The 18,423-nt window shown below is 43.9% G+C and overlaps 8 protein-coding genes and 1 non-coding gene across 9 annotated transcripts; 3 read left to right on the top strand and 6 right to left on the bottom strand.

Moving 5' to 3' along the window:
- Positions 1-286: 286 nt before the first annotated feature.
- Positions 287-1,922, bottom strand: BDB00DRAFT_770622 (endoplasmic reticulum-golgi intermediate compartment protein 3; the record flags this gene model as incomplete). Its single annotated transcript, XM_053119898.1, has 6 exons — positions 287-480; positions 554-691; positions 766-1,269; positions 1,358-1,474; positions 1,558-1,716; positions 1,823-1,922. 6 exons carry the CDS (start codon positions 1,920-1,922, stop codon positions 287-289), a joined length of 1,212 nt encoding a protein of 403 aa, XP_052975748.1.
- BDB00DRAFT_614536 (protein N-terminal glutamine amidohydrolase) lies at positions 1,809-3,472 on the bottom strand. Its single transcript, XM_053118032.1, has 8 exons — positions 3,437-3,472; positions 3,017-3,336; positions 2,884-2,925; positions 2,756-2,799; positions 2,582-2,689; positions 2,431-2,494; positions 2,294-2,354; positions 1,809-2,210 (listed from the first exon to the last, which is right to left on the bottom strand). The coding sequence occupies exons 2-8, from the start codon at positions 3,200-3,202 to the stop codon at positions 2,071-2,073; spliced, it is 645 nt and encodes a 214-aa protein (XP_052975747.1). The 5' UTR covers positions 3,203-3,336; positions 3,437-3,472; the 3' UTR covers positions 1,809-2,070.
- Positions 3,473-3,787: 315 nt separating this feature from the next.
- Positions 3,788-3,860, top strand: BDB00DRAFT_t93. The gene has a single exon. It is a non-coding gene; the product is annotated as a tRNA-Ala (tRNA).
- A 1,456-nt stretch (positions 3,861-5,316) lies between these two features.
- Positions 5,317-7,664, bottom strand: BDB00DRAFT_876355 (uncharacterized protein; the record flags this gene model as incomplete). The annotated part of the gene is made up of 4 exons (XM_053127474.1): positions 5,317-6,017; positions 6,084-6,194; positions 6,261-7,312; positions 7,408-7,664. The coding sequence occupies 4 exons, from the start codon at positions 7,662-7,664 to the stop codon at positions 5,317-5,319; spliced, it is 2,121 nt and encodes a 706-aa protein (XP_052975746.1).
- Positions 7,665-8,086: 422 nt separating this feature from the next.
- Positions 8,087-8,396, top strand: BDB00DRAFT_770542 (G-protein gamma subunit; the record flags this gene model as incomplete). The annotated part of the gene is made up of 2 exons (XM_053119887.1): positions 8,087-8,208; positions 8,276-8,396. The coding sequence occupies 2 exons, from the start codon at positions 8,087-8,089 to the stop codon at positions 8,394-8,396; spliced, it is 243 nt and encodes an 80-aa protein (XP_052975745.1).
- Positions 8,397-9,001: 605 nt separating this feature from the next.
- BDB00DRAFT_876353 (thioredoxin-like protein) lies at positions 9,002-9,426 on the bottom strand (the record flags this gene model as incomplete). The annotated part of the gene is made up of 2 exons (XM_053127473.1): positions 9,002-9,199; positions 9,331-9,426. The coding sequence occupies 2 exons, from the start codon at positions 9,424-9,426 to the stop codon at positions 9,002-9,004; spliced, it is 294 nt and encodes a 97-aa protein (XP_052975744.1).
- A 312-nt stretch (positions 9,427-9,738) lies between these two features.
- Positions 9,739-10,934, bottom strand: BDB00DRAFT_876352 (uncharacterized protein; the record flags this gene model as incomplete). Its single annotated transcript, XM_053127472.1, has 2 exons — positions 9,739-10,409; positions 10,490-10,934. The coding sequence occupies 2 exons, from the start codon at positions 10,932-10,934 to the stop codon at positions 9,739-9,741; spliced, it is 1,116 nt and encodes a 371-aa protein (XP_052975743.1).
- A 1,943-nt stretch (positions 10,935-12,877) lies between these two features.
- Positions 12,878-15,970, top strand: BDB00DRAFT_843113 (uncharacterized protein). Its single transcript, XM_053124931.1, has 6 exons — positions 12,878-13,055; positions 13,156-13,191; positions 13,298-13,348; positions 13,466-13,682; positions 13,783-15,505; positions 15,586-15,970. Exons 1-6 carry the CDS (start codon positions 12,948-12,950, stop codon positions 15,659-15,661), a joined length of 2,211 nt encoding a protein of 736 aa, XP_052975742.1. The 5' UTR covers positions 12,878-12,947; the 3' UTR covers positions 15,662-15,970.
- On the bottom strand, positions 15,961-18,388 carry BDB00DRAFT_876350 (uncharacterized protein; the record flags this gene model as incomplete). The annotated part of the gene is made up of 6 exons (XM_053127471.1): positions 15,961-16,285; positions 16,367-17,076; positions 17,160-17,192; positions 17,262-17,883; positions 17,961-18,166; positions 18,251-18,388. 6 exons carry the CDS (start codon positions 18,386-18,388, stop codon positions 15,961-15,963), a joined length of 2,034 nt encoding a protein of 677 aa, XP_052975741.1.
- Positions 18,389-18,423: the final 35 nt, after the last annotated feature.

Raw genomic sequence — 18,423 nt, 5'->3', positions numbered from 1 at the left:
ATACACTGATCCTCCTCTTTCGTCTGCCTACTTCTCGTCTGCCTGTTATAAAACATGAAAGACCCATCATAGTATCTTTGAGCAGCAATCTCTATGTAGATGCAATACCTCCAAGATTTGACAACAATCTCTGTTTGACCGGATTGAAAGAAAAAACAACTACAAATATTTATTCCTGTTGTGCATACAGAAGATCACGCACATGCAAAATGAAACACAGTAAAAGTATGTAATGTGTTTGGATATGTAAATTATAATTTGTGAAAAGCGATGTTGCCCTTCCTCTTTAGAGAGTTTTTCCCAGGTCTCGCTTTTTCTTGAGTGCGCGCTCGGCACGGTATACAACTCGATCAAACAGGCCAGCTACTGTAAAGATGCCTCCCACGATAGCGCACACACCTGTAAGGAAACTTGCAAAAGACCGTCGATCCTCCCGATAAATGATGAGCATAGGCGATATATCCATGATAAAGAACACACCTAGTCAATGTCTACTTAGTATCCCATTCATTGATTTGCATATGTGACTCGTTTTCCCTTCCAACAACTATACCTGGTAGGCCACCCCCTTGATCAGCCAGAGTGCGTTCGCTTTGAGTCACTGAGTATTGGTTAGTGTAGATAGAGTTTCCACTAAGAGGCTGCAATTGGGTCGAGACGATTTTCAAAAAGTATTGATACACCGTATAGGCTAGCAGAAATAAGAGCAGTTAGCAAGCTGTAAGTATTACACGCACCAGGTATCCAAAAACTACATAAGCGCACCTTTGTTTGTCATTTTTCTGGTGCCCGCCAATGCATTGGTGACAGCTGCAGTAGCAGCCACATTAGTAATTTGGAAACTCGTTGTTGGATCGGGACCGAATTTCAAATGATGGATTTCATGCGACATATCATATCGATGACCATCTGATGCACCTTGCACATAGGATTGCAGATTGTGAAGATGCATATTGGCATGTTGGAACGACTTGCCTGGGGCAATATGGAAGTTGCCACGCACTTTGTTGACTTGTAGTTGTCCATGTAGATTACAGCCCTCGTTTGCTTGCGTATCGATCTTTTCGCGCCAGTTTTCTCGAACACATTGTTCAAAGCGGTCCATGTCGCCCATTCCCCATCCCATACCAGCGTAGGCTTGTCTGATATCGTCGCACGAATTACAGCATCCGTCTTCGCGTAGCGGTTTCGCACCAAAGCAGCTGCCACATTCGTTTTCGCCTTGCTTTTGTAGTGCTAATTCGGCACCCTTAGTATTGTCACCTAGCTCTTATTACCCACAGAAAAATGTTAGCCATGTGTTGGCTTGTTGCAACACCTTTTCCTGGTTCAAAAAAAAATGACGGTGATGAATTACTCTTTGCTTTTTCGGTATCGATCTTGACACCCATTGGATCAAGGCGTACTTTATAGACATCATGCGTATATCCGGTTATATGTTCTCCACTGTCATCCATAATATCTATACTAAGCACTTGTCACAAACGGATTAGAGCATATCTAAAAATATTTCGCGAGTTACAATGCTAGGTAACGAGTTGGTAAAAAAGAGCTTACTGTGGCAAGGCATTTTGGGAAATGTAACGTTGAACTGAATGTTCATCTTTTCTTTTCTTCCTTTGTCAACCACCAGCTCAGGATCCCATATGGGCGTGCGATATGCCACAAGTTCAGATAAGACCAGGTATATAATAATTAACGCGCTGATTACCGTAACTTTTTTAAAGATATTGATAAGAAGGAATGAATTTTGTTGTTTATTGTTCAGAGCGATTGACAAATAGAGGGGGAAGGTTATAAGAAAAGGGCATTATTGCATTACCAGCAGCACCGGCCGTTGTCTTGACGCGGAAATCGTCTAGTGTTTTTGCATAGGCATCGAATTGACGGAACCGTAGAAACATTGAACCCTGTTTCGCCATTGTGCCTGTGTGTTATTCGCGTGTATATGTACAAGGAGGGAAGAGCAGCAAAAAAAAACAAAAAAAAAAGGAGGGAGAAAGTAAAGAAATAAGGGTTCTCGCAACTGTCTGTAACCAGTCTGTAATTGGGCGATCTCCGCAACTATTGTTAAGATGCTGCCACGTTCATCTGGACATGCGCCAGCACAGTTGTAAAGAATTGTTGTTCATCAATCACCACGCCAAATTTCTCTGGTGAAACTGTGTTTTCTGTCATGTCGATATATCGTGGAAGGTTCATGACATCATCTACCATGGTTTTATATATTTAGCGGCGAGTGTACACAAAAGGATGAGCTTTTTTTTGAATAGTTTGTTTACTGCTAGCTTACCGGTTGATGCTATTGCAGGATATTCAGGAGGAGGCTTCATGTATTCGCCGTTTTCTTCCAACTGCTCAATAGCAGTAGTTATTATTAGCTGATATTCATAGAAAGTATACTACTGATCACAATGAGCGGCTACTAACCATATGACTTCTATCCGAGGCAAATTCTCTCAAGAACACAGATCCAGGCACTAAACGAAAGCATCTGGAACATTCGATAGGCTTGATATGAGAATGCGGTATACTATTATCTTCGTCTTCATTGAACAACTGATATGTAAATTAAACTCACCGCTTAAATCGCTCCTGCAATTGCAGTTCGGGATGAAATGCTAGCATTACATATTCGGTAGCATCGCAAGGAAAGGGTAATACAGTATCCATATCGTATACGTAAAATCTATCGTTTGGCTGCATGTATTAGACCACAAACGTTTCCCTTATCATTGCTTTTTCAAACACTCACTCTTTCGTGTCATAGTTATGGTAATAAAGTATGACATGGTAGTCCTAATTATCATGTACGGCAAGGATGAACAGCGTAAGCGTTATTGTTGTTGCTTGTTTCTACGATAACAATCCAATTACCCATACAACAGGGCCATCTGGTGAATTTTTTTGCTTCCAAATTGGTATCTACACACATAATGCATTTCGATCATCTTTTTGTGAGAAACCCAACGTATAGTTGTTCAGGACAAACCGCCGGTTGTTTTTATAAAATTACACTTTTGCTTGGGTTGCTTATGAACACCACAGTGCAGTGATCAAGCATTGAGTGGTCTTCTTCTTTTCGATTCAGCTCGGACATGGTTTTACACATCATGTACACGTTTTCTTCACAATAGCACGATGTGTAAAGGAGCTCATCTTTTTTCAAAGCCACGTGCGTTTTGGTCGATTTCTCCTCCATTTCTATTGTCGCTTATGGCGCTGAATTTCTGAAGCGAATTGGTTTGAAGAAAAGAGAGGGTTGAGCGAAGCACCAAGTAAAGGAAGGTCCCATAAGAAGTTGAAGCGGAGAACCGGAACCCGGAACGGAAGGAGCTTCGATGAAAATGCAGAGACAGTCCTTTAGTTACTAACTATCATAGTATAGTATACTATATAACTGGCACTCCAGTTGCTTCTTTCTTCAACAGTCTACCTCATTTCTTTGAGTCTATATTAGTATAAGTTGTGGGCCTCTTTCTTCCTTTTGCCACTGTCATATCCTATCCCCCTTTAAATAGAGAACCTGTTCGCTCTTTGAATAAACTTGATATCCATAAATTGTATGAAAAATTATTTTAAATGCACTAAATAAATTCAAGAGAACTCTCTGAGATATAAAGTATCACCTCAGACCATGTACATACATGATGCTCTATTTTTACTTGATTCTTATGATAAGCTTTCTGTAGAGTTGACTAGAAAATGATGACGAGCACTACAAAGTATAAATGAAAATTATTTAACAACACAATATTTTATATGTTTCATATTTTTTTGTAGATTTGGGGCTGTAGCTCATTTGGTAGAGCGCTCGCTTCGCATGCGAGAGGTACTGTGTTCGACTCCCAGCTGCTCCAACGACATACGAGTCTTTGTATTTTAGTTCGTTCATGATTTTATCTTTTGTTTTCTTGTGCTGCACAAATTTTTCTTTGATGAAGAGGATGAGAAGCGGAATTCTTCGTCGTCATCTTCTTCTTTGCTGCTTTTCATCCAAACATTGTAATCCGTTGTCACAGATGAAGAGACGCATGCCAAAGTTGCTGCAAAATACCAAAAACCGCTTCCCTCCGTAGAAACTAAACTAGCATAACTTAGTACAACAGCTTTTTTATAAGGATAAAATTCTCAATGAACTAGCACCGGCCTTGTTTTCCAATCGCTGTGATATTCGGGAAAGTAATGAGTTCCATAACAGCAACGTTTTCTGAGACGCGTCTCTTACTCGTTTTGATGTGGGAACGTTTCATCCCTTTTTGTGTATGCGTTTTCATCAAGAACAGCCAAGCTGTCGATCATCGATAGTTAACACTTTCTCATTTGATGTTGTGTTCGTTTTTGCGACGGCAGTTTGCATGTATACGAACAACGAATATCAGACTTGACAGTTGACTGATCTGGTTTCACATCACATGTATTCTAGTTTATTAAAAACAGGTGGTGGCCTGTATATATTGAAAGTTAGCATCGGATTGATGCAAAAAAGAAAGAAGAAAGCTAGCGTCAGCGAGTATAGACCAAAGAGCAGCAAAGAGAACCAAATTGGTGATTATGCACCTTCGATATGTTAAAGTAACCATGGACATCATGCAACCAATAAATAGAAGCCTTCATACTTCCCACCTCTTCTAAGCTAGACTAAATGTCTAAAGTATCATTCAGCGTAAAAGAGACATCCCCTCCTTTCTCGTTTCCTGCCTCCCTGTACTTCTTTTCTTAGACATAGGATTGAGCTATCTTGAGTACTATCGATATTGTCGGTGCTTGCGCCAAGCTTTGCATCACGTCGTTGGCAAGATACTTCAGCAGAGATATTACCTGACATAGCCACGGATTGACACTCTGATAAAACAGGACAACGGAAAATGTCGCTTCCAGATACATAGCAACTGTGTCGATAACGATAAAGTTTGTTAGGGTAATGGTCGTTGATAAATTTGACAAGTCCCTGAAAAGTTGCCAACGAGTAATGAGCGTAGCAGAGTTTTTGTCCTTATGAGATTTTTCAACATTGGATTCCATTAGCATTAGCATTGATGATATACTCTGCATATACACATTGTATGAACAGGAAAAAATGGTTGCATGGCAAAAGTAACTGTTATATTAGTTCATAACATGACTAAGTTTTTTTTTAACTCTATGTACATCAAATTTTCGGGATTGTGCGTCTTGTAACTTGTCTTGTGAGCCACTAACTTCATTTTTGAGTATGACGGGATGGATTGTGTATATATGCTCGAGATATGTGTAGTATGTGTATGTGTGTACTATATATGGTCTAAAATGGTAGTAGTATGTACTTTTTTTTTTTTACAAGCGTTCCTTGACCCATCCTTCAAGACCGTTGTCCAGCCAAATTTCTTGGACACTCTTGCCCAAACCACCGACCTTGTACGTCTTTTCAGAGCCATCACTCTTCTTGACCTCGACACGACCTTCAGCAACATGGATGGCGACGTTCCACGACGTACGCTTGGTCAACGACTCAGTACCAAATTCGTTCTTCAAATCCTGCGACAACTCGGGCGAATCAATCAAAAGCAAAGCATTGTTGATCGAGTTGCGCTTGAAAATATCCGAGTACGAGCCGGCGATCATGATCTGGATATTGCGCGACTTGATGGCAGTGGCAGCCTGTTCACGCGAAGAACCAGTGCCGAAATTGAAACCACCGACAAGAACGTCACCGGGCTTGACAATGTTGACAAATTCGGGATCGTAGTTCTCCATGACGACCTTGCGCATATCGTCGATGGTCATGTCGTCGTTGTAGGTGTATTTACCGGGGTAGATACCGTCGGTGTTCAAGTTGTCGGCATGGCAGAACAAAAGCTCGCCCTTGATCACGGCAGGGAAGTTGGGCAAAACTTCGGGTTCGCCGGCAGCTGCGACGTCGTCACCACCATTCGATTGAGCGGTTTCAATGGTGAATTTGGGAAGTGGGGCGCTAGGGTCCAAGGAACCGCTAGGGGAGGCGATCTTGCCAGCAAGAGCGGAAGCAGCCACGACAGCTATGTCAGATTTGGTGGGATTAGATTACAAGATCCATATACAAAAGTAGACAAGTGATTACATACCAGGCGAAGCCAAGTAAGCCAACGATGATGGCGAGCCCATACGGCCCTTGAAGTTACGGTTGGTAGCCGAGATACCGACTTCGTTGTCCTTGAGCAAACCGGTACCCAAACCTATGATAGTACCGGTTAATTATGCAATGTTTTTGTGCCTACACACTCTTTACTTATAAGACTTACCAATGCAGGGACCGCAACCAGCAGGAAGAGGTTTGGCGCCAGCTGCCAACAATGTCTGCCAATCACCAGTCTCCTCAACTTCCTTTTGGACTTCAGAACTAGCTGCAGCGACATAGAACTCGACACCTTCCTTGATCTGTTTACCCTTGACGACCTCCGCAGCCTGTCTCAAATCACTAGCACGCGAGTTAACGCACGAGACCAGGTAAGCCTTGTTAATCTTGATATCTTTGGCCTCCAATTCGGCGAGCGGGGTAGCGAGCTTGACCGAGTTGGGACCAGAGACGAATGGATTCAAAGTCGACAGATCCAAGGTGAGCTTCTTTGCATAGGTAGCGTTAGGCGAAGGCGAGATCGGGTTATCCATCAAAGCTTGGATCGTGGTGTCATTGATGCGTGGGTGGACAAACTTTTCTCCCTTGGGTGTAGGAGGCAAGTTCTTGTTTTCAAAATGGGTCAATTCGATCCGACGCATACGCTTGCGGAGGTATTCAATGGTCAAGTCATCGACAGGGAACACACCGGCCAAGGCACCCCATTCCGTGGTCATGTTGGAAATGGCCAAACGATCTTCCACAGACAAAGCTTCACCGCCATGGAACTCAATAGCCGTGTTCAACACTTGGTCCTGGTTAAACAAACCACACAAGCTCACAATCACATCCTTGCCAGTGACACCAGGTTGAAGTTTGCCTTGCAGCTCAACCTTGACCACGGGTGGGATCTGCCACCAGGTCTGGCCGGTCGCCCAGATGGCAGCAGCGTCAGTGCGCACAATGGGTGTACCTACTGCACCAATGCCACCATAGACGTTCGAGTGCGAGTCAGAGGCGACGGTCAACGTGTGTGGGAAGGCATAGCCTTCCTCAATCATGATCTGATGGCCAATGCCTCGTCCAGCAGGGTAAAAGTCGACGCCATGTTCCGTGGCGAACTTTTCAATGTTGGCATACTTCTTCAGGTTCTTATCCGTCTTGTTCTGCACATCGTGATCAAGGGCAAAGACAGGTTGCTTGGGGTTGTAGAACTTGGTGGCACCGATAGATTTGAATCTGTCAAAGAGAAGATGATGTTTTTGTCAGCATATATCTCAGACACAGCCCCGTGTGCCGTGTGGGTGCGGAAGCATGAAGTAGTAAAGACGTACTTGGGAATAACGGCACCCGTGTTGTCGTGGGTCAAGATGTGGTGAGGGCGGATGGAGACATAGTCACCGCTCTTGACTTTGTAGCCATCAGGCAAATCAAGGGCATACTTCTGAACGATCTTTTCGACCAAGTTCTGTGTGTCAGTGACATCAGTTGAGGAAGATGCAAAAGTCCGACGGCACAAAGCGCTCGACACCACTCGACCGGGCGTTGCTGAGCGTCGTAGGATGGCCTTGGTCGATATGGTTACAAGCATGGTTCAAGGGCAAGAGAAAGAGAAAGAGGAAGAGTGGGGAGTTGTACGTTTGTGTGGCAAAGAGTAAGAAAAGAAAGAAAGAAGGAAAGGGAAAACAAATCAGCAGCAAGGTGGTGTTTCAAGAGATTATCTATCTGGTTTCCGCTGATCGCAGCCCTTTATGGAAGGAGCTTCACACACACTACTGCTACTGCTGTTAAAGTACAAAGCAGTCAGCGGAGAGCTACCACCAAGCTCAGTCACACTTTTGCTCGGCTTATCGTGTCCACGCAACGGACACACAGGCACTTCTTTTGCTTCTTTCTTTTTTTCTTACCACGAACGAACGGGCTTGCCCTTTTTTCTTGTTGCTTCTTTTTTCACTACTCACTTGACTTTTTATACACGCTACATACCCCCCCTCTCGTTTTTTGCTCCACATGATGAACGCACGACGGACACAGAACCTTTCCGAAGCCAAACTCAACCGTCTTCTTGAATACAACCAGCGCTTACGGGAGCTCCTTGATATCCCCAGAACCACGGTATCCGAAGCATCCACACGGTAACTCTCCCTGCATTCACGCATCGAAAGACCCGGAAACTCACTAGTAACTTATGAACCTTCGTAGGATGATTGATCACTGCAAAAACACCAGAGATCCCATGGTGCCCTCTGTATGGGGACCGATCGACAAAAAGGATGATCCGTTCGCACCTACTTCGGGAAGTGGATGCTGCACGGTGATGTAAAAGCTAAAGCAAAAAGCAAAAGCAAATACGAAAGGTGCACGCCTGTCGTCTCCTTCTCCTCCTTTTATTTCTTAACTCTCACTATGATATATCCGCTCTCTCAATCGAACAACCAACAAGTATAACAACAGCAACAGCAACTTCCTCCTCCTCCACATCATATACACATGCACGACATTGCTTTCGAACAATCAACCGAGCCATACGTCGCTTATTCCATCTCACACGCATACTTTGACTTATCTAAACAGCTCCAATCAACTCCTCTCTGTAAATAATTACTACTACGACTACTACTACTACTACACCTACCAAGTACTCTTTCTTACTCCTCTCTCAAGCCCTCCAACGCTACTACACTCACTTAGAGTAGCAGACCTCTTTATAGTCTGCGTTTCTATTCATGGAATAAAGAACACATTGCGGAACATCCAGAGTCAGCCATGTGTAACCAGCGCAGGTTGTAATATTTTCTTACTCCCAACCAATGACATTGCGTGCAACTTATAATTACTCTCTTACAAACAACAACCACCCCCCAAGCAAATGAAGAAATCAAAAAAAAAAAAAACGAGCTGCAAGGTTGTCAGAAATCACAACACAACTTATTTAATCTTCTCAACAACGCCTGTAGCATCAAACTTTTTCAATGCTTCTGAGAGTTTGTCCTCCTGCACACGATGCTGGGTCAAGAATTGATCGTTCAGGTGCACCACAGGGATATCAAACACGTATTTATCCGCGAATTCCTTGGGACATTCTTGATCTTGGTGGATGTCTAACACCACCAGTCGAAACGGTTGCTTTTTGCCACGCGAGTGCGTTAACATGAAAAATCTCACAAATAAGAAAACTAGTCTAAATGTCGCAGAAATGACTCCAACAATTCCACCTCCACCACCAACGCGAGATGCAACCAATTGCTTTGTATTACCTGTTTTTGAACTTTTAGGATGGACTCCTTGGCAGTGGTGCACAATGAGCAAGTGCTTGATGAGAACAATGTCAGTGTCTTCAAACGCGATGCCATGATTACGATATTAGAAGCAGACGGCTATCCCCCCCAACGCAACATGATACGGTGTCGTAGTGACTGTTCTCAATTTGGAAGGTCATTTTGCTGATCAGTTACAGACGGTTACACTATGCTACTTGACGATGCATCGGTACTATTGAGACTACACTGTCGTCGTTGTTCACAGAAATTTGTTCTGAGAGAGAAAGATGACCTTTTACTGTTGCTATATTTTACGCGATACACTCATAGAGGATATGACCACAACAAAAGGTGGAAAAGCTTACAAGACGAAAGAGACGGGATAAACGATGATGATCATGACGCTTATTTTGGGGCCACAAAAGTAGTCATGCTAGGAAGCGCCAGCTTGCCCAAGGCATCTTGATATTTTGTGATCCGTCGCAGCCGTCTTGCTTGCCTTTTCTCATGCCTTGCCTTGTTTCGCTCAAACCGTAGATCTGCTCTCTTCATCTTGGTTTCAATACCTTGGATCATCATGTGCAGTTCTTCGTTCTTTAGCTCCATCTCTCGTGCTTGATCTTCTGTCATCATCCGTCGTTCACAGCTTGATACTGCTCGTCCTTTCTTTTGTTTTAAATCTTCCTCTAGCTGTTCTGTCTGTTGATGGTCATGTTGACGCGCGCTAACGATGTGGCCACGGTTGCGACGCTTTACTGCTGGTTCCATTGCCGAAGCTGAGGACGACGAATCTGTTCGAGTCCGTTTCGATGATGGCTGTGGCGTATGGGGCTCGGGGATAGACTCTGGGCAACGCGTCGAAGGAGAGGGCAATGGTGCTGCGGAAGATGAACCTGAAGACGACGCGTCATTTTGTGGTAAAAGTGTTGCTTGTGCTTGTTGTTGTTGTTGTAAGGGTAATGATGGTGGTGGTGCAGGAATGCGTCTCACGTTCATTCCTTTGACGTAGACAGGAGGCCCAAAAGCTGCCCGGCATTCCTTAAAAAGCTTGTGGTTTCTCGCGCGGTCAGGGATAACTATTATGAACAACGTCTTATACAGTTATCTTTTGAACCGCACTGTTTTATCATGCCTACTCTCCAACAAAGACATTTACCTCGGCGAATGGGCTCATCGTTGCCATCATACGTGACATATTCGAAGCATTGTACATACTCGTTTTCCATAGTACGTATTTTGGAGAGAATCGAGTTTACTGAATGCGGCTTCTTGACCACAGTGTCATGAATCTCCCGAACGGATCCTATTTTATTTGCTTGCCACCGATCTCTGTTCCTGCAAATCCACGCAAGCACGCCACTAAGTTCGCACTCTTCCCATAAAACGCGAGCTCTTGGTGCCCTAACGGTTGTGGTGCGTTCGGCACGTCGTTGGGTTACTGTCAAAACGGGAGTTACTGTATTGTTACTGCTATGGGTGTCGTCCTTTTTAGTAATTGTGCTCTCATTGTTGTAGTCATTCGTTGTTGTTGTTGTTGTTCTTGCGTTTGGGATGGGCGATCCTGCAGGAACGACCTTGCATTGTCTTTGCACGGAAGCCATACTTGGTTGGTTTTAGAGAAAAGAAAAAACGTGGCTGTAAAAGGAAGAAGCCAGCTACTACTGCATTGTAATCCTAGTACTCCGACAAATCACTGCATTATTACATCCAACACTCACACCACAATAGTGTATAACAACATCACGATCATCATCATCAAGAATAGCCACCGGTATCCATATTATTACTACCGATAGAGCCCGGAATATAGAGACGTATAGAACCTTCTCTATCATTCAATAAAGGACAGTTCTTTCACACAATCGTATCTTCTTTATATTTAACTACCGACCCAAGCCTATTACATGCATGACAAACAACTTCAAATTCTCTATTCTCAGTCTTGGGTTGCTCGTCACTTACTGCAGTCATGTTCGTTAAAGCAATCGCAATAGATATGACAGTGAAATCGAGCTCTGAAGAGGTAAAGCGAGACCTCACTAGGTTTATATATAGGTAAAAAGCACATTGGAGCGAGACGCTGCTGTCAAAGTGTTTATTTAGTAGTAATACCTTGCCTTATATATAGAATCTGCACGTTATGATAACTCCCGTATATTCTAACATCGTTGGTGCAGAAATAATAAACTCGAATATTTCAGATGGGTGCTAATATTCGTAGAAGCGAAACTCGAAAAACTCTTACAGATCGGCGTAAAAGCGCAACATATCATTTTTGCGACATTTTCTAGATGCACCAATCAATATTGCTCGAATACGTTAACAGACGGTCAGGACCCAGGACGACAACTAGTGATGTTCTACTAGATAGAATTGATGACTGCCAGTTTTTAAGAACTTGGTTCGATTAATGTTTCTGCTCCCACAGTCCTAACGTAACATTAGTGAAGCTTTTATGGATCCATCATTATTACATAGGCATATCTGGCCTACCAAAAGCATTGCTCAAAAGCTAGACCGTCACGATACTGAAGAAAAATAAGAAGGCATCCTTTCTTGACCGGTGAGAACGGACGAGGAGTCAATCGATACCCTCCACCCAAACAATCCGAAGCATGGTGTACTCGATCAATCAAGTAAGCAAGTTTCATCAGAATTAGAGCTCCTTGTTTCCTCGCCATCGTCTTTCAAAGTCATATAAAGTCCCTTTAATTGAATTTTCTGAGCTAACATGTGTCTTCTGTTGTTGGTTTCGAATCATCAAGGAAGCCCTTCCTATTATGAACAATAACCAACAGCTTTAAGCATACCACCGCATTTCTACGATATGATGATCACAAACTCCGGCTTATCTTCCAAAAAATATGTAGTACAGGTGAACTATGGTGTCTGAAGGTCATGTTCCATCATTGCATTTTTGCAATTAGCAGGTCTTGTTCGCCAATAGCGTTTAAATTTCATATCCTCGGTTGAGCTACATTCGAACCTGTATAAATGAAGCATGTAAAAAGCATACCCTTTACGTTTCTGAAATGATCGATTTCAGGTTCTGTTTCACCAATTCAAAGAGGTGGCTCAGTGGCTCATTTTTATTTGATGGATGCGTGGGCAAACTCAACTGTCAATGCTGTATGAAGTGCATCAAATCTATGGCATCAGCGGAGCTGTTAATTATGCGCTATCATCAAAGTATACCACCGGTTTCCGGTTCGGATCAATGCGATTACTAATGAAACATCTTGTTGATTCCCCACAGATATCCAAGGATGTCTATGACTGTGTACTACTACTACTACGACTACCACTATCACATCTACAACAAATCATTGTGGAGATCTATTACACATATCTACTAAAAAGAAATCAGATGGTCTCGGAAAAGGCTAAAAGAAAGAAAGGGCATACAGGCAACAGTATCCATAATAATTCACATGTTGTTCCACTTCTCCACAGTATATATATTTTCGCTTGTGATGCACATAAAACAGTGGGATTGCCCTAAACCCCGCTTAAAAGTGGTTAGTCATGTCGGCGCTTACCTCCCACCCCTCTCTCTCTCTCTTTTCTTTTCCACACTCCTCTTTTTCTTCTTGTTTTCATAGCTTATACACACAATGTCATTTCCTCAGCTTGCTGGTGGTGCAGGCGGAGCTGATTGTGGTCCTGTCAACCCCATGGCTAACTTAATGAAGCAGTTCCAACAGGATCGCTCTTTGCAACAAGTACGACACAACTTTTCTCAAAAACACAAACACACACTTTCTCTGTCTTTTTGACGTGCGTATATTTAACCTTTATCGAAATGAAACTTGTGTTTCTTAGGATCGCATGGGGGATCAACGAGGTGAAAGCTCAAAGGTAATGAGTGAACTGTATAGTTTAGACTTCTAATCCGAAAGAGTATATGTATGAAATAAGATAGCGTGAAAAATTAAGCTTTATGTATGGAACAATTATGACTTAGGCACCTGCTTTTCGAAGCCGTGGCAACCGGACAATGCCTATGGATAGACAGGTGTGTAGTAAACAAATGCCTTTTCAACCACTACCCTTTATTTGACTTTAGACTCTTGACAAGACAAGTGGCAAATACTAAAGATGAAAGGGGCCGATTGGATTTTAAACTTTAAAGTTTACCGAAGAGTTTCTGCGAGATGATATGGCGGGGCCAATGGAACGCCCTCCTGGCGCCTTTGAACTCGGCGGATTGTCTCGAGAGCTGGAGGCGATCCAGCAACCGCACGACAGCTGGGCGGCCGACTTTAACCGGCAATCGCATACTATGGGTCCACCACCTGACCAACACTTTGAAGATTTCGAAAAGATTTATCAGCAGAATCGCATGGCGGGTAAATCTTTTTGGTTGTTTATACTCGGTGATCGGTAAAAGGGAAGGGAAGGTGGGATTGATAATAGACGGGACACATATAACCTTACAATCTATAACAGGTTCATCCCAACAGCAACCACACCAATGGCATGACGAATTTGCTGGGTTCCAACAAAATCCACATCAACAGCAACTGACACATACCGAGCGACAGGCATTCGAACGAGCCTTTGATGAAGCCAAACAGGGCGCTCAAGTCAATTGGGATCAAGAGTTTGCTGCTCAAGAATCGACATCCTGGGCCAATGAGTTTGCAGAAAAGGAGGGTATCACAGAGCCAGTGACCACGGATGGCGACAAGGAAGCATTAGCACGGACGGCTGGCATGTTGTTGGATACGGTGGATGCAGAAAACAATCCAAAGTTCAAAAATTCGAGCTTCATGTCGTTAATGCGAAGTCTTCGAGACCGCAAAGTCCAGATTGAAGGCAACAAGATGGTGCCTACAGAAGGCAACCAAGGAGGAGACTGGGCATCTGAATTTGGTCATGGTCCGTCTTCGTCGTGGTCTGAAGACTTTGCCAAAATGTCTGGCAAGGCATCAAGTGGCAACATGTGGAGTAGTGAATTTGCAGCCAAGGCAGAGCGTGGTTGGTCGGAAGAATTTGCTGGTGGTAGTAGCGCCATGCGACCGATGGGTCCTATGGGAGCTGCACCACAAACAATGGGAGGCAGTGCAGGCTGGGCAGCGCAGTTCAGCCAACACAGCGGCCAACAGCAGGAGAAAGATAATATGACAGAGGCAGAGATGCAAAAGGTGTTTGAAAGGGGTAGTGAGATGGAAGATTGGGTTCAACAATACCAACAAAACATTGCCCATCTGAAAAATTCACAGGATGCGGAATGGGACAATATGCAAAAGGATTGGGAGAGGCTGACGCCACAGGAAAATGGCATGGGCTATCGAGCTGTCAACCCCGAGTACGACACGTACAACTTTGCTACCGACAATCACTATTTGCTGAATCCATCCGCGATTGACCGAACACAGCACAATACCCTCGCCGACTCAATCATGGCCCTCGAAGCCAAGGCTCAGCTGGCAACATCCGACGCCTCGGCATGGCAGGAACTCGGTTTCAAGCAGCAAGAGAACGAACGCGACGGAGCAGCCATTGCAGCCTTACGACGTGCAGTTTCGATGGATCCCGGCTTATTGGATGGATGGCTCGCGCTGGCAGTGAGCTACACCAACGAAAACTGTCGATTGGACGCCTATGATGCTCTGGAGCAATGGGTCACCAACAACGACAAGTACAAGCACCTTGTCGGCTCTGGAAAGACGCCCATGCAGCACAACCGCCACGGATATATCACAAACTTATTTTTGGAAGCCGCACGGAGCTCGCCCGGTGCCGAGATGGATGCGGATGTGCAAGTCGGTTTGGGTATCCTGTTTAATGTGTCTGAAGAATTTGCAAAGGCAATCGATTGCTTCAAGGCAGCATTGCAGAGTCGACCGCAAGATTACTTGCTGTGGAACAAATTGGGTGCCACTCTCGCCAATTCGCGCGATCCTACCGGTGCTATCGACGCTTATTTCAATGCACTCGAAATTAATCCGTCCTATGTTCGCGCACGCTATAACCTGGCTATCAGCTGTATCAACTTGGGGCAACATCGTGAGGCAGCTGAGCATTTATTGACAGCGTTGGCAATACAGCAGACGGTTGATGCAGCACAAGGCGCATCCGTATTGGTGGACGAGCAAGGCAACAATGTGCCCGTACAGGGTGGCATGAGCGACAATGTCTGGGATAGCTTGCGCATGCTCATGTTCATGTATGTTTGTGGAAAGAAAGAGAGAAGCCGTTATTCTTGTTGCAGTATAGTGTGGAATGCTGATATGCTGTGTACTTTAGGATGAACCGCGAAGATCTCGCTAGCCAGTGTGACAAGCGTAACCTGAATGTCTTTCGAGCAGAATTTGACTTCTAAACAACCAGCAAATAACAGTACTATCATAGAGCAACAACAACAAGTACAATACTCTCAAATTTTAAAAGTTGCATCTCATACCTCAAAACTATGGACTACACCCAAATCAACATGGTGCGTCTTTCCTCACGAGTTTATATGAACGATACTCTCTTTCTTCACTCCCCCCTCCAGCCCACCCTCGTATCATAAAAATTTGTATAAATAGTTGATTTTCTCTTTCTTTTTTGTTATTGTTTTCCTTCTCCTATATCTTAGCATCCTCATTTACTTTTTTATTACTATTATTAAGAAAGCTTTTACGCAATGTAATGCTGGTCATCGGTGCATGTAAAGATGGTATAGATTTTTTTAGACATGTTCACACTGATTGTACGGTCTCGCTGTGAAAGAACACTGCGCTCGACCTCTAGATCGGCAAGTAATTCTTGTTTATCTCGGGTATCGGGGGTACGCTGATATGCGTGATGTAAGGACGGTAGATTCGGATAAGCCGATGTGATGGCTCGTGCAACGGCTGGGGTGCACAGTTGGATTTCTTGCAACATTTTGGACCAAGTATCGGCAGCATCCGTGCCGCTCTTGGCTGGCCCTTGGTGTTTGAAAAAGTTGATATTTCGGTTCCTGATTGAGATCCGACGTTGGTATGAGCTGTCTCTTCGAAAAAACTCACATACGTAGATGAAACGCAGGACTTACTTGTACATAGCATTGGCAATATCTGCTGTCAATGCTACGATCCAGTCCACCGAATCCGCTTGATCTACCGTCGGTACCAGCCGCACACTTTTCATCATTTGCAAATACGTAAGCTTTTCTTCCATTTCGGCTTTCGTCGGTCCTGTCCGAGCCGCTTCCATAATCGTATCACTTTTCGCCGTGGATGCTCGTTTTCTTCTACTACCACTGGCACCGGCATCAGCCTGACCAAGATTCACCAACACAGCACTATTGAAGTCACGTTGGATAAGCAATGTTTTCCTTTTGTAATAGGTCTCCAATCCTTCAATCATTAACATGATCTTTCGAGAAGCGCCAGCGCGGTTTTGGATCCTGTCGATCTGAGTGTCCATATCAGTCGATTTAACCAATGTACATAGTTGTTGCATGTCCATAAACACCAAGACAAAGGGCTCTTCGATGATATGGACTTGATTGTCAGGGTGTGGGATAAAGGTCCCTTGCTCTTCGTCCCACGTCGCTTGTGTTTTCCGTCGCCAGCCAATGGTATGTAATCCAGTATCCGCAACATGTACTTGAGCTTCCTTGGACTCAATGACTTCTTTTAAAAGCTCGCCACGTGTAGAACAGTTAAATAGTGGCTGGACATCAAGAATCATTTCGGCTAGCAGCTCATGACGATTGGTTCGTAGCTTGTTTGCTTGTTCGAAAATCCTTTTCCGCTCCTTTTCAGCCTTTTACAGAGGCGATAAAATATGTTTAGTAGTTGCCCGCACTTTTATATACACTTTTGAACAATAAAAGCAATTTGTCTAACCTTTTTCTCTTGTTTAGCCCGTTCTCGTTCCGCCTATAAGAAAGCCCACACAATGTCAAAATCAGCTGTATGCATATCACCACAGTCCTAAGCTCCACATACCTTTTTAGCCTCTTTTCTAGCCTTCTGCTGCTCTTTGCGCTGCAGCGCTATTTCCTTCTTGAGCCGTTCGCGCTTTTCTTGTGTGGTTTCTTCACGAGAGTGTGAGCTTTGCCCCTCTTCTTCTTGCTCCTCGTCCTTATCACTATTATCACTGCTGGAACTCCATGGTTTAAGGTAATCAATTTCTGCTGACGGTGATTTTCTTTTCTTGGGCTTCTGTTTTCCTGGATTGCTGTTACTGCTGCTACGACTTCTCTTGCTGTTACTTGACCGCTTCTTTTGTTCTTGTTGTGGTTGATTTGCTTCATCCTCTTCTAGATCATCTTCCCATTCTTTCAACAGATCACCCAGAGATTGTCTCCTTGGTAACGACGCTTCTGTTTCGTCTCGTGCATCCAAAAGAGCCAAAGCATCGTATTTCCGTGGCGGTGTCTCGTCTAGTTCGATGGTATCAATCTGTCGTTCTTCTTTATCCGTCATTTTCGTGATGAGTGCGTCTAGTGATGGAAGCGAGTTGTTATCATCATCATCGTTGTCATGATCGTTGTCATGGTTGCTATGATGAGTGTTTTGAAGAGTAGTTTTTGTTCGAGGTTGATCTGGTGAAGAATGTATGGATATCCTAGCAACAACAGTTTCAAAAAACGTTGTCAAGTTGTCTTTTCTGTATCGTATCCTTGCAGTATAATATTGACTTACTGTCTTTGTACAGCAGAGCGTGGAGGAGTCGATATCCGTGGTGCTAATGGTGATGAAGAAAGCTCTACTGCAGGAGAAGACTGTCGCCGTTCGCGCTGTGATATTGGTTGCTCATTTTCGTTGTTGTTGTTGGTGTCCTCCTCGTCTTCGGAATCGAGAATAATGTGTGCTAATCGTGACGGATCGCGGTCAGTTCCTTCTAGAAACTAATCAAGATTTGAAACTTATAAATAAATGAAAGAGGGCGCCCTGAAATAAAGTGTGAATGGAAGACAAAAAACAAAACGCACACCACCGTTAAGGATACGATTTATGGTAATTTCAGCACTGCGAGTCTTTTGTAAATCAACACGAATATCAGACAATCGTCTATCGCTGCATAATTCTTGTACTTGAGCAGCCATGCGATTAATTTCGGTTTGATCCATTTCGCTTTATATGTGTACAGGTCTGTTGGAGGAGG

Source organism: Zychaea mexicana, assembly GCF_025766255.1.
Source record: "Zychaea mexicana strain RSA 1403 chromosome Unknown BDB00scaffold_87, whole genome shotgun sequence".
Taxonomy (NCBI): Eukaryota; Fungi; Mucoromycota; class Mucoromycetes; order Mucorales; family Lichtheimiaceae; genus Zychaea; species Zychaea mexicana.
This window is presented reverse-complemented; position numbering and strand designations above follow the sequence as displayed.

Coding starts and splice junctions, on each gene's coding strand:
- BDB00DRAFT_614536 (XM_053118032.1), bottom strand. CDS start 3,202: ATGGAGGAGAAATCGACCAAAACGCACGTGGCTTTGAAAAAAGATGAG. Junction 2,800..2,883: donor ATTCACCAGATGGCCCTGTT/GTATGGGTAATT, acceptor CATGATAATTAG/GACTACCATGTCATACTTTA. Junction 2,495..2,581: donor TTGCAGGAGCGATTTAAGCG/GTGAGTTTAATT, acceptor CGAATGTTCCAG/ATGCTTTCGTTTAGTGCCTG.
- BDB00DRAFT_843113 (XM_053124931.1), top strand. CDS start 12,948: ATGTCATTTCCTCAGCTTGCTGGTGGTGCAGGCGGAGCTGATTGTGGT. Junction 13,056..13,155: donor AGGATCGCTCTTTGCAACAA/GTACGACACAAC, acceptor TGTGTTTCTTAG/GATCGCATGGGGGATCAACG. Junction 13,349..13,465: donor CAATGCCTATGGATAGACAG/GTGTGTAGTAAA, acceptor TAAACTTTAAAG/TTTACCGAAGAGTTTCTGCG.